Source organism: Staurois parvus, unplaced genomic scaffold (genome assembly GCF_062004578.1).
Source record: "Staurois parvus isolate SC_StPar_1 unplaced genomic scaffold, SC_StPar_1.0 ptg000151l, whole genome shotgun sequence".
Taxonomy (NCBI): domain Eukaryota; kingdom Metazoa; phylum Chordata; class Amphibia; order Anura; family Ranidae; genus Staurois; species Staurois parvus.
In genome coordinates, this window is record NW_028317947.1 from 5,281,451 (window position 1) to 5,295,411 (window position 13,961).

The 13,961-nt window shown below is 42.2% G+C and overlaps 1 protein-coding gene across 1 annotated transcript in view; it reads left to right on the forward strand.

Annotated features, from left to right (window-relative positions):
• The window catches only part of LOC149463865 (serine/threonine-protein kinase 4-like), a 118,138-nt gene extending 104,956 nt beyond the window's left edge, over positions 1-13,182 (forward strand). The window contains exon 11 of the mRNA XM_089674370.1: positions 11,276-13,182. Coding sequence (XP_089530496.1) covers positions 11,276-11,434 — 159 coding nt within the window. The 3' untranslated portion in view covers positions 11,435-13,182. The remainder of the gene's footprint in view (positions 1-11,275) is intronic.
• The last annotated feature ends 779 nt before the right edge of the window (positions 13,183-13,961 follow it).

The following is a 13,961-nucleotide window of genomic DNA, read 5'->3' on the forward strand; positions in this document are numbered from 1 at the left end:
AACCTGCACTTTTAGGTCCTTCGTGAAGTACATTGTGTCTCATAATTAAGGAATATGCACTCAATATAAATTCATTTAACAATAGATAGCTCTTTCTTAAATTATATTACATCCAACTCTGCTGTATCAGATTACTTTGAGCATTAGGTGTAAACTTTTGAATACCTATTTTAATGTAAATTATATGTATTTTCACATCCAGAGTTTCTTTTTCTCATTTTCTTTTGATGAGCTGAATGTCATGGCTTGATAGCAGTACTATTACAATAGTTAAGAGATGGGTTTTCTGCCCTTCCCAGCTGCCTGGATTGGACCTGATTGTTATGTAAGCTATCATATTAACATGGCCACAGACAGGAGACATTATCTCCCTTTGCCTTCTTTCCAGCCCTTTGCCTTCTTTCCAGCCCCTACCACATTTGGATTCTTTTTGACTTTCCCCTACAACTCCCCCTTCCATGTCCCCTGCTGCAGCCCTTCTCTGCTTCCCTCGTCCTTTTTTTCTATCTTAATCCCCCCCAACCCCGCACACACACCAGTAACCTCCCTAGAGCCTGTACATACATATACAGGTATAGGAATCTTGGGTGATGTAGTTCTGGGGGCTGCCTATGTCATTAGAAACTGACCTTCCAGCTGTGTGATGATTTCGCAGGGAGCAATAAATCCTGTTTTCTAGTTCCAGGAACATTGTAAAATAATAAAGCAACGGTGGGACATGTTTTAAAGGGAGAGATGGAGGTTTGAGGGGGCATTTGTTAATGTCTCAACATGCATTTTAACCTCCCTGCAGCCTTGCAACAATTGCGGTATTGCAAATTAAAGCATTGAAATATAAATTGTATAAATAGTACTCATTCTACTTTTATTGTAGCTGTAAAGGCGTTTAAGTGTCAGAGGGTCTATTTACAGAAATCCAGTTGTCTTCAGCTATCTCAGGCTCTGAAATACTGATTAACCCCTCGGCGCCGGCACCTCCCGGCCCTTTAAGGGTTTCAGAAGCCGGGAGGTGGGGTTTAGGGTCATGTGTCCGCCGTGACATGCCATCACATGATCGGGAAAGGTCCCAATCGAAAGAGATTGGGACCTTTCCGTGAGTACCGGACATGTGTGTTGGGAGTGTGCAGGGCGCGCGCCCTCAGCACATATGTTTTTTTTTTTTTAATAGAACCCAAATGTGTGGCTGCTTGGCGTCTAGGCCCAGACTTCGGGAGGCTGCACATTTGCGTTCGGCCAGTGCCAAGAGGTTAACATCAGACCATAGCTAATCCAGCCAATTTCGTCCTGAATGGAAGATAATGTCTTGATATTATCATGTCTGTGTTTTCTTGGGGTTTTTTTTATTGTTTTTTTATTTAAATGTTTTATTTCACTCTTCAGCATAGTACATGTTACAACATCATGGTGAAAATTCCACCCAACATGGTGGGACAGAAACAAACTTTATAAGCACAAAATACAAACATCGGTAACAACCATGTCGTACAAAACAGCATCTCACTGCAGCACACTCGAAGCAGTCGGTAGTTACATAAGCTGGTAGTTTATATAATATAAATGTGACTAAAGGTCAATTACCAGGTAGAAGACATTGTTCAAACTCCTTGCTGCCCCTCCAGAGCATTAACCTGGGTCCTGTTGTCAGGGACCATCACGACGCATGGGTCTGCACATGCGTAGGTGTCTGTCAAGACATGCAGGCAGCAGGACACTAGGACCCAGGCGCACCCGTCGCCTATGATGGTGCTGGGCAGGCACTAGGACCTAGGCTGCGCCTGTCAGATGCAGGGTGGGCTACTTAAACCAGCCCTGCACAGACACAAGTTGCCGTATGGTCTGATCTTGTTCCTGTGTTCCTGTATTGCCGTTGTTTGAGATTCGTTGCTGACCTGCCTGGACCTGACCCCTGCTGACTTCTCCTGCTCTGACCCCTGGCTAAGTTCGACCTCTCTTTTGGATATCCCTACCTGATCTGAACTACTGGTACTGACCCCGGCGAGTGACCTGACTATTCTTCTGCCTGCTGCCTTGTACTACGCTGACCCCTCTGTTACCGACCCGGCCCGTCTGACCACACTGTTGCTCAGCTATCCATCCGACCTGCACGGATTAGTCTCCAGACCTGTCTGCCTCTTCACGTCAGGCTCTCTACCTGTCATTACCTCTGGTGATTCCTCTACCTCAGGTGGGTGTACTCAGGGGCCGCGATCTGGTCACTGTCTGCTCCAAGCCCATCCCCACCATCAGGGGCTCTGGTGAACAAGCGGACTGGGGCTTAGACTCCGCGCCCTGGGGAATCCTGTCCTGTGGACTGCTAGAGTACACCAGGTGGTCCATAACACCTGTACATGCAAGTTTGGGCCTCTAGAGCTAAATTTTTAAAACGAAAAATAGACAGAAGATAGCAACAGAGGGAGAGAGGAAGGAGAAGAAGAAAGAGGAAAAAAAAAGGGGGGGGGGGAAATGGGAGGGAAGGGAGGCTAGTAGGAAAAAGGATTGTAGGCGGGAGGGGGACTGAAGTCCTGTTTAGAGCATGTTGGAACCAGCCTAGTCAGCTTTCACTGGGCCTGAACCTATATAACCTGTGAAGACAGAAGCAGAGCATAGTCTTGTGTGCATTAGAAGTCATGCCAATAAAGCCATGTTTTGCTAAACCTCTCCTCTTTTTACAATTTATGGTTGGCACCAAGTGCTCCATTTCATTAATCTCGTTCACTACAGCTATCCATTGGCCAATCGTCGCAAGGGCAGTTTGTTTCCATTTCAGTGAAATATACACTCTGGCTGCGTTGAGCAAGTGGATTAGGAGGGACTTCTTATACCTAATTCTGGATAAGGGAGTGAAGTTCAAGAGGAAAATTTCAGGGCACATTTCCAGAGTGAAATCTGCAAGTTTGTGGATCATACGCTTAATGTCTTCCCAGAAGGACTGTAGAGAAGGGCATGACCAAAAGATGTGCAACAGTATGCCAGTCTGTTGTTGGCAACGCCAATACAATGGTGAGACCGATAGGAAGATGTTGTGAAGGATCGCCGTGGTCTTGTACTATCTGGTCAGCAGATAGTATAAGACCGAATTATACAGAATTTAAGCTTGCATTAAAAAAGGTATAGACTCGAGAGATAAAACTATAAATGTACCACCTTACAAAACTCTGGTTCGGCCACATCTTGAGTGTACCGCCCAGTTTTGGTCACAAGTCCTTAGAAAAGATGCACTGGAACTGAAGAATGTCCAGAGAACGGCAACAAAGCATATAAAAGGGCTGGAGGATCTCAGTTATGAGGAATGACTACAAGTGATAACGTTATGCACCCTGGAGAAGAGGATTAACCACTTGCCCTGCAGAAGATTTACCCCCCCCCCCTTCCTGACCAGTCCATTTTTATGCGATATGGCGCTACGTTACTGGCAGTGGAGCTCACGTTCTGCTTCCAGTTGGAGATGGCGTTGATTTCTCAGGCGACATCATTGAGAGGCTATCAGAATGAGATGCCCTCTTGACGCTATTTTATATGCTTCCCAAAGTGTGGCAAGTGAAGCGACCCGAATAAGAGGTTGCTCGTTCAGCATGAACGCCATTTAGAGAACCCCTTGTATTTTTCTTAAGAAGGAATATGATAGTGATATACAAACATCTTGATGGTGATCCCAGCATCGGGAGGGAACTATTCAGTTTGGGGTCAGTCATAAAGACACGTGGCCACTCATTGAAGTTGGATGAGAAAAGGTTCAACCTTTAAACTGCGAAAGCATTTTTTTTACTGTTAGAGTGGTAAGGATGTGGAACTCCCTTCCACAGTCGGTGGTTGCAGCAAGTACTGTTGCTAATTTTAAAAAACTTTTAGATAGTCATCTTATTGATATATGGGTATATGGGAAAATGTAGAGACATAGTACATATACACCCACCCACACAGGTTGAACTGGATGGACTGATGTCTTTATTGAACCTTAACAAGTATGTAACCATATTTTACTGGGTGGATGTGGCTCTATAGGCAGATCCTAGCTTTGGGTGTAAGGTGCTGCAAGCAACTGTGTGGTTTCATCATGCTACTTTTTTAAAAGGGTTGCTAGGGCGTGTTTGCCCCATTTTGGTGTCCTTGCTTTAAGGGATTGCATCCGGCCATCCCACACATTGAAGGATACACATGTGTGTTCCCCAGTTAACACTAGAAGAAAATAATTTTTTAAACTCAGTATAAAAACCCTATTTTCCAATGGTCCATTTGAGGATACTAGCAATAAAAAATAGTAAAGAGCGCCTTAGTGAGAAAAAACCCACAAGCTGCTATGCACAAAATAGGTACCAAGGACCTATAGTAATAGACAATAAATATAAAGAAAGTGCAGCGCTAGTGAGCAATAGTGAATTCAAGTGTACATAAACTAGTGGTAAGTCACTGGTGTGATAAATGGATAGTCCCGTGGATACACATAAATAATAGAGGTGACTCTGTTATTCGTGAGGAGGTGGTGTTAAAATGCGCACTCACCGGACGCGCATTTTAAATGCGCATTGGGTATAAAATCCTGCTGTCAGGTGGTGAGCGATTCCTCCTTTCTCGGGTCCTAAATGGGTTGTTCTACTCCACTGGGGGTCCCTGTAGAAACCGTCCTTACTGGTGATCTGGATAATGGATGGCAATCCTTTCCTGGAGTGGGTCTGCGGTGAGTCTGCGGACTAAAGCACTCCCCCAGGGGGCAGCAAGAACACTCCCATAGTGTAGTAGGTTTTAACCTCAAATTTATTAAAAGACGATGATACAAAAAACGTTGCAGACAATAGTCTGTGAATAACTGACCAGCTGGTAAGTGAGAGTATCCGCCGGAGCTCCACGTTGCTCCGGCGGGTGTAACGTCACGGCGTGGTGTGGCTCCTCCTGACGCGTATCGTGCTCAAGCACGTCTTCAGAGGGGATCCATTATCCAGATCATTATCCAGATCACCAGTAAGGACGGTTTCTACAGGGACCCCCAGTGGAGTAGAACAACCCATTTAGGACCCGAGAAAGAAGGAATCGCTCACCACCTGACAGCAGGATTTTATACCCAATACGCATTTAAAATGCGCGTCCGGTGAGTGCGCATTTTAACACCACCTCCTCACGAATAACAGAGTCACCTCTATTATTTATGTGTATCCACGGGACTATCCATTTATCACACCAGTGACTTACCACTAGTTTATGTACACTTGAATTCACTATTGCTCACTAGCGCTGCACTTTCTTTATAATTATAATCATTTGAGGATACTGCTTCATCCATCTGATGGGTGCTCCTGTGCGTTGTTGGCCTGTTGCCACACATATTTTATGGAAGGTTGTTTTACCATCTTATGTTGTTCACTGCTTGCTTATGTGAAAGTGCAGGGGTATAACCACTAGATACGACTGTGTCTGTTTTTCATTTTACATAGTGTCCAAACCTCCTATAGGTGGTTGTACCAGCATGTTGAAGAATATAATATTTATTATTAAAGTGGTTCTAAAGGCTCAAGGTTTTTTACCTTCATGCATTCTATGCATGAAGGTAAAAAACCTTCTGTGTGCATCATCACTCTTAGCCCCCCTCAATACTCTTCCACCTTACTAACCGTTCTGTATCTGCCACCCCTCTCTGCCAATCCCTCCACTGGCTCCCAGTTGCCCAACGGATAAAATTCAAAACACTAATAATGACATATAAAGCCATTTATAACTCTGCCCCAAATTACATCACCGATCTTGTCTCCAAATATCACCCAAACTGTACTCTCCTCTCCTCGCAAGACCTCCTACTCTCTAGCTCCCTTATCTCCTCCTCCCATGCTTGTCTCCAGGGCGTCCCCCATCCTCTGGAACTTCCTACTCCAATCTATCAGACTATCGCCTACTCTACTTACTTTTAGGCGATCACTGAAAACCTATCTCTTCAGGGAAGCCTGTCCCGCCCTCTGCTAATACTGAAATCCTCTACTCTTCCAACCACTCCATCCCCCACAGTTATTACCTATTGTACCATTAACCCCTCCCTCCTAGATTGTAAGCTCCAAGGGGCAGAGCCCTCAAATCCCTCTTGTGTTGAACTGTATTGTCTCCCACTATAATGTAAAGCACTGAGCAAACCGTTGGCACTATATAAATCCTGTATAATAATAATAATACTCACCTAAGCCCCCTCTTGATCCAGCAATGTGCACTGGAGTCTCGACTATCCCAAGCCTCCCTCTTCTCCTTGGCTGAGATAGAAACGGGAGCCATTGGCTCCCACTGCTGTCAATCACAGCCTATGAGCCAATGAGGAGAGATGAGGCGGGGGCCAAGCCTCGGCTCTGTGTGTGAATGGACACATGGAGCAGCAGGTGCCCCCATAGCATTTTGCTTGCTGTGGAGGCACCCAACAGGAGGGGGCCAGGAGCGCCGGTGGTGGATCCAAGAAGAGGAGGATCTGGGCTGCTGTGTGCAAAACCACTACACACAGCAGGTAAGTATAGACATTTTTGTTTTGTTTTTTAAACTTTTAAGCCTTTAGAATCACTTTAATTTTTTTATTTTTTATTATTACAATTTCCAAAAAGGTAGAGCAACATCTGAATTATGCTACGCTTCTTAATATGCAGCTATAGAATGGTGACCTTGCTATTTTCTGCTTAAAATTTATTTCTGGTAGCCCAGTTACCAAGATATATGAGAATATAAACAGAACTTTCCCTGGTTGATATCAAAGACATTTCATGCTAAAAAGCAGTTATCTTCAATGGAGGAGAAAATGCTGTAATTAGATACAGCAGGTCTAAAGTCAGAGATCAATAGTCTAAAGTCTTTACTTCAGCTCAGTATGGGTTTCTGTTGTGATGGTTTTTCTCTCCTTTAAATCAATCCATGTTTATTTTAAACATAATGCATATGTGAATTTGCACCGAGGTCATCAGAAAGTCACACCAGTAATATCTGTATTCCCGTCATTCCCATCAGATCTGGCTCCAAGCAGTATATTTCATCCATTTTCTTTGTTAGGGAGGCCCTGTCACTTTGCCTGCTAATACCTTGTATTAGACCCACTAATACTCCTATTTGCCATGCTACACTTCTGCACCATTCCTTCTTCAGATTCCCATCCCTATGTAATCTCCATGTTGGATGGTGACCAAGCTTTCACAGGGTCAACAATGTCAACCCCTCTCTCGTGTGACAGTGTGCAGGTGTGGTGATAGGAGTTGAGACCCAAGTACTACATTCTAGAAGGAGGACATACGTTAATCCATACCTGGAAGCACTGAGTATTTCCTCAAAGTCTCCAACAGAACATTATAGCAGCACCGGGAAGGGGAGTATAAGTGAATAGTGTGGGCTTTCAAGTGATTCAGTGGGCAAAATTTGACCAGTCTTGTACCTTAGGTGTGCTCTGTACACTCAAAATGACTTGACCAAAGTGTGCAGGTTGTATGTAGCATGCTTTGACCCTTTCCAGTGTTGCATGTGTGCCACTTCAGGAAAAAAACTCCCCACTGCTATATCACAAGAGCCAAAATGCAATAGTTTGCATGTTGCCAGAGATGCCATGTTACCCAGCTGTACATACAACCTAATCTATAAAGTCTAACTCGGAAAAAGCACCAACTAGACCTTAGCTACTGAAATAATCATAGAAATGTTGAAAGAGACCAAATTCTCCACCTGCATTACAGCTGAATTAGGAAATGGTCACATCTACACCTTCACCTCTGCAAAAATCCTAGAGCTGGCAATTTTGAACACATTTTCACAAATAATCGATATTATAAGAAATATTGTAATGTGTCAGGCTTGTTTGCAAAGTGCATAAAAATACACCTTTAGCATATGCAATTTTACATGTTCATGTAAAAATCATCCATTTTACATAGGGACATTCTGTCCAATGTACTGAACAAAGAAATTTGCCTTCTAGCAGTACTCACTCCTAAAGGTTTGCAGAATTTTCTTCTCACAAGGTGAGCCATCTCAGGTGGAAGGCCTTCTTTAGATGCTGTAAGTCTCTTAGAATTAATTCTAGGAATTTTTCAGTCGCTTTTGGTTTTAGGTTTGGATCAGTGGGTTTGGATCAGCACCTGGCCCTAAGCACCATTTCCTACCTAAGTGATCTTATCCCTTAGTTTGTACCTTCATCTAGGGGGTGGTTGCTCTCTGTTGGAGATGACCTTGTCTCAAAAGTAGCTATTCTTGTTGCCATCACTTCAACCAGAAGGATCTCTGAGCTGGCAGCTTTTTATTGCAAGTCATCTATTCATGTTCGTCATAGGGATAAGGTTGTTTTGAGACCCAGGTCTAAGTTTGCTTCTCCTTTCCATCTCAATAAGGATATTGTGCTGCCTTCCTTTGGTCCATCCACTATCTTATTTCCCTACACACTCTAAAAAAGGGTAAGGCTATTGGGGTCTATCTTTTAGAAGATGAGCTCACTGTTTGTTTATTATAGATGATCATGACAGTTGACCCACTTGTGACTGTCTCTCCATGGATTCACCTGACTATTCACAGGCTAATTCCCTGAGGGGACAGAACCCTCTGTTGCCTGTCACGGCACATTCTACTAGAGAGGTGAGTGATTCCTAGGTTTTTTGCCATCAGACATCAGTCTCTCAGGTATCCAAGACAGCTGCCTAGTCTTCTGTGCACACATTCACTAAGGTCTGTTATGCAGATGTGGCTGCATCAGCAGACGTTAGCTTTGCACATACGGTCCTGCAGGCAGCTATGGGTTCTAGTCACGCTATTCTCCTTTAGTTTTGCCTTGGCACTTGGTTTGTTTTCCCACACCTCTTTCTTGGGACTGCTTTTGGATGTCCCATTGGGCCCTTCCTTTGTCCCCCAGTTAACAGAGATTTTTTTGCAATTACTGTAAAAAATAATTTATCCAGTATTTCATTAGGGAACACAGTTGTCTTACCTCTTAATGTGGTCTTTTTGTATTGCTGACCTGTTCGCACAGTTGATTGTTAGGAAGGTTATCCTCCATTGCTTGCTACTTCTGAGTTCAGTGTCAGGACCTGGTCCAGCTGCTGGTGGCACTGTGATTCCCTGAGCTGAAATATCTATCTATCTATCTATCTATCTGTCTGTCTGTCTGTCTGTGGTCTAGTTCTTGGTGTAGCCAAAGATATATCTGGCCATCTCTGCCGCTGACTCCTGATACTTAGGTGTCTAATCCCCTAGAGGTGACTCCTCCCCCCTTTCCCTCTTTATATATATTGTAGGTGTTTATGGACACCTATATAAAGGGAAAATTCTGATTGTTTGTATTACCCCCCCCCCCCTCTACTGCCACATTTGGCAATTTGGGGGGGTACATGGTTTTGACCCACTTTCACTTCCAGTCAGATGTGCCGCGGTGATCTGAGCCACAAGATCTCCCCCCCCCCCCTTCTTCCGCAGCCTTCTGGGACACTTCACAGGTCCCAGAAGACTGCAGAACCATTCACAAAGCACAGAGTACAGTATGAAATAGCCTGTGAAGCCAAAAGGCACCTGCACCCGAAGCCAATTGAAGAATCGGCTAAGAGTGAGGATATCTCTGGATCCCTGGACAGGTAAGTGTCCATATATTAAATTTGTCTGACTTTTAATTGTTTGGGGGGAGTTTAGAGCTCCACTTTAAAGTTCAGCTCGAGGAACCAGGGTCCAGTCTGGTGTAATTCATGAAATGCAATAGGTTTATATTTTATTTAGGCCTAAAACAATGTGCTCTTGTTAGGTTTTTGTGTGCAAAATAGAGTAATGCAGGCCATAGATGGGTCGAAAATCGGCCAATTTTTCGGCTGAAAATAAAATCGGCCGATTTTCGGATCGTTAGTGGGCTCTTTGTTCGACCGTTTTTCGGTATTTTGGCCGTTTTTTTTTTTTTGGTAAAGTTGGAAAAAAATCGGCCGATCGGCCGATTTTCGTGGCAATTAGTGGGCAAATCGGCCGATTTTTTACCAATAAAAAATCTGCGCATGAGCAGTGACCTGCAAAAGGAAGACAAAAAGAAGAAAAAGAAGAGGAAGAGGATGAAGAAGAGGATGAAGAAGAGGATGAGGAAGAAGAGGATGAGGAAGATGAAGAAGAGGAGGATGAGGATGAAGAAGAAGAAGGATAATAAGAAAAGGATGAGGATGAAGAAGAAGAAGAGGATGAGGATGAAGAAGAGGATGAGGATGATGAAGAAGAAGAGGATGAGGATGAAGAGAATGAGGATGAAGAAGAAGAAGAGGATGAGGAAGAAGAAGGAGAAGAAGAAGAGGATGAGGATGAAGAAGAGGATGAGGATGAAGAAGAAGAGGATGAATAAGAAGAAGAGGATGAGGATGAAGAAGAAGAGGATGAGGATGATGATGAAGAAGAGGATGATGATGAAGAAGAGGATGAGGAAGAAGAGGATGAGGATGAAGAAGAAGAGGATTAGGATGAAGAAGAAGAAGAAGAAGAAGTAGGATGAAAATAAGAGGAATTCCAGTCCAGCAAAAAGTGTCCCTGCAGAGAGCTCCGCTATTTCTTTGACAGTTCTCTGACAGTTCCTTGACATTTATAGAGGTTGCAACATTGTATCTATTTGTTTCCGAATAAAAACATCTGTATCCTAAATGGAAACAAATAGATACATTGTTGCAACCGCTGTAAATGTCAAGGAACTGTCAGAGAACTGTCAGAAATAGCGGAGCTCTCTGCAAGGACACTTTTGCCGGCTGTAGACGGGATGAAAATCGGCCAATTTTTTTTTACCATTGATGGTAACGTCGGCCGCTTGAACGACTGATTTTTCGTTTTTTAAAAGAAAAATCTGCCGTTTTTCGACCCATCTTTGGCCTGCATAAGTCTCTCCCAAAACAATTCAATTTAGTTGAATGCTGTTCTGTTGAATCACCAACCAGCTTCAAATATATAACATAGACCACCATACTTGTTTTGTCAGTCATTAGATGTTGTAAAGTTGTTGAGAAACTGTGAGAAATATCCTAGCTGTATTTATTTTAAAATCTGCATAAAGTTTTTAGTAGCAAATAATTTTTTTGCATTACCATTTCAAGATGAACGAAGGTCCAATTGATTGGAGGAAATGCATTGCCATTCTTCCCACCTGAACTAAATGGTCACCCGCACCAGTTTTACTCTGTCTATAATTTCTATATAGGAAGTAGCATGTTTCAAGAAGCAGAGTCTGGAGCCTAGCATTGACTTACCATTTTATTAAAGCTCTTTAAATGTATTTCATTCTCTACTCCATACTGTCCATACATCATTGTTCATTCTTATATCTTCATCTTTCTAGTTAAAAGACTGGAGTGTGGATGAACTCCAGAAGAAACTAAATGAACTGGATCCAATGATGAATCGGGAAATTGAAGAAATCCATCAAAGATACCAAGCCAAGCGGCAGCCCATACTAGAAGCCATTGATTCCAAGAAACGCAGGCAACAGAACTTTTAAGCTTACGCTTAACCTGGACACTTCAGTCATTGCTAAAACTGAGCCATGGAAGAACACATGGGACATACCCTACATGTCCAGGGGTTCCGCTTTTCATCTAAATACACAACAGGTTTCCTTGATCTAGAAAAAGTGAACCTCATTCTTGCTGGCTTTAGAAGTGGGGGCAGGTCATTCTCATCTTGTCCCCTGGAGAATGGAATGCATCACCTTTTTACTCCCAGCAGTCTCTACCATATCTCTACAATCTTTTCTGCCCTACATATAGACCTTGGCCACTTATGCCGTAGACCTAGCCACTCATTCTGTCAGCCATGATTTGAAGGCAGGCCCAGTTCACCGTCAGATATCCTCAGCAATCTATCTTCATTCTTTAGGTACATGAATTTGGAGTTTGTAGCCCAGGTGCAATGTTTTCCAGAGAGTATTTGCAGTTTTCTTACTGTAGATTATTTTAACCATCCGAAATATGACTGGACTTTTATATTTTGTAATATATTTTTTGTGTGTTTTTTTTATTGTTTTTATTGCTAAATATTTTATATTTTGGAGATAAGTCTCATTGATTTGTATTAGGATGTATAGAATTTTTATTAAGATTAAAAAAAGTTTTGTCTATGAAATGGAAAATGGCTTATGTTTACTAATGTGCATATTTTGGGCCTATGTACAATATAATGGAGAGCAGATATTGCTTTTCACTCTTTGTTGACACTGATTGACGATATGGAGGACACGGTGTGGAGCTGTCAGTGAACTTTCATTATTATCGATGATTTAGGATACATTTGTAAAGCACAGTACTGTGCTTTAAAATATGAGTCCACACTTCCCACCTCAGCCTAGCTTGTGGCTAACCAGAAACAAGTTGTGATTAAAAGACAAAAGTACTGATCTCTTGCTATAGAATATCTGGGAGCTGAAAGAAAATGCTGGAAGATTAAACCTTCTTTTTGCCACCAAAATGGGAATACCTTTTTCAGTGTTTTGCTACTGATGTGATAAAGGCCATAATAGACCACCAAAACCCAGTATCGCACTGTTTTTTTAGTTTGGATCATATCTTTTAACTCGAAGTACATCTCTTTCTCATCTGAATCGTTGTTTCTATGTCCTATGCATGTAAACATAGGAATTGAAAAATGGCAGCAGGTGCTCTGGACTGATGAATGAAAATTTGAAATATTTGGCTGTACCAAAAGACCATTTGTTCGCAAAGGGCTGGAGAATGTCTGCAGGCAACAGTGAAGTATGGTGGAGGTTTCTTGCAAGTTTAGGGCTGCATTTCTGCAAATGGAGTTGGAGATTTGGTGAGGATGAATGGTGTCCTCAATGTTGGGAGGCATGTGACTGGTCCCAAATTTATCCTGCAGTAGGACAATGACCCCAAACATACAGCCAATGTCTTCAAGAACTATCGTCCGCGTACAGGAGATCAAAAAGTCCTGGAAGCAATTGTTTGACCCCCACAGAGCCCTGATCTCAACATCATCAAGCCCGTCTAGGATTACATGAAGAGACAGAAGGATTTGAGACAGCCTACGCTAATGGAAGATCTGCGATTCTCCAAGATGTCTGGAACAACCTATTCAGCCGAGTTCCTTTAAAAACTGTGTGCAAGTGTACACGAAGAATTGAAGAATAGATGCTCTTTTCAAGGCAAAGACCAAATGTTGATTTCAGATTTCTATTCTGTTCATTTACTTTCCATTGTGTTAATTGATCAAAATAAACTATGAACACTTCTATTTCCGACAACATTCTTCATTTACAGAATTTTTTTAACATCTGTCTAAGTCTTTTGCACAATACTGTACTAATGTAAGAGAACACCTGTTTGGACATCAGAATAATGGACCAACCATGAATGAAACTCTAAATCTCATACCTTTTGGTTTATATGAAGGGTTAATCCATCTTAACTGCTTGCTAGTTTATGAAGAACTCCAAGATCTCACACGTCCTCAGTGAGTATTTATTATACAATAAATTTGTCACGGTTAGGTTTTTCCAGTATGCTATGTTTTTGGCACCCATGCATTTTGCTTTGTCATGTTTATTAGTGATAGTGGCTTCCACTTATGCTCATGTAACCTGTGCATTGCTTTGTACATTCTTCACGCAGCAAGACAGAGCATATTCTAGAAAGTTCAGTAAGCCAAAACAGTAACAGAATACTTTTTATTGATCTGACTGCAGTAAAGTAAAATCATGGATACTGCAGTATGCACATATTCATAGGGACCTTGTTCAGTGACTCAGTCTGTAAGTGTTCATAATTGGAACCATGAAGGGAAAATGACTTGTCTATTTATTCTTTTATACAGCCATTAGCAGCACAGAATAAAATATATTTACAGATCAGAGTTCTAAGGTGACAAACGAACAATACAAGCATATTTTAATGTATGCAAATGGCCGCATATATATATATATATATATATATATATATATATATATATATGTGTTTGTGTGTCTTAAAGCTCTGCATATTTAAAAATATGTTGCTGAACATTTCTTTGATTTT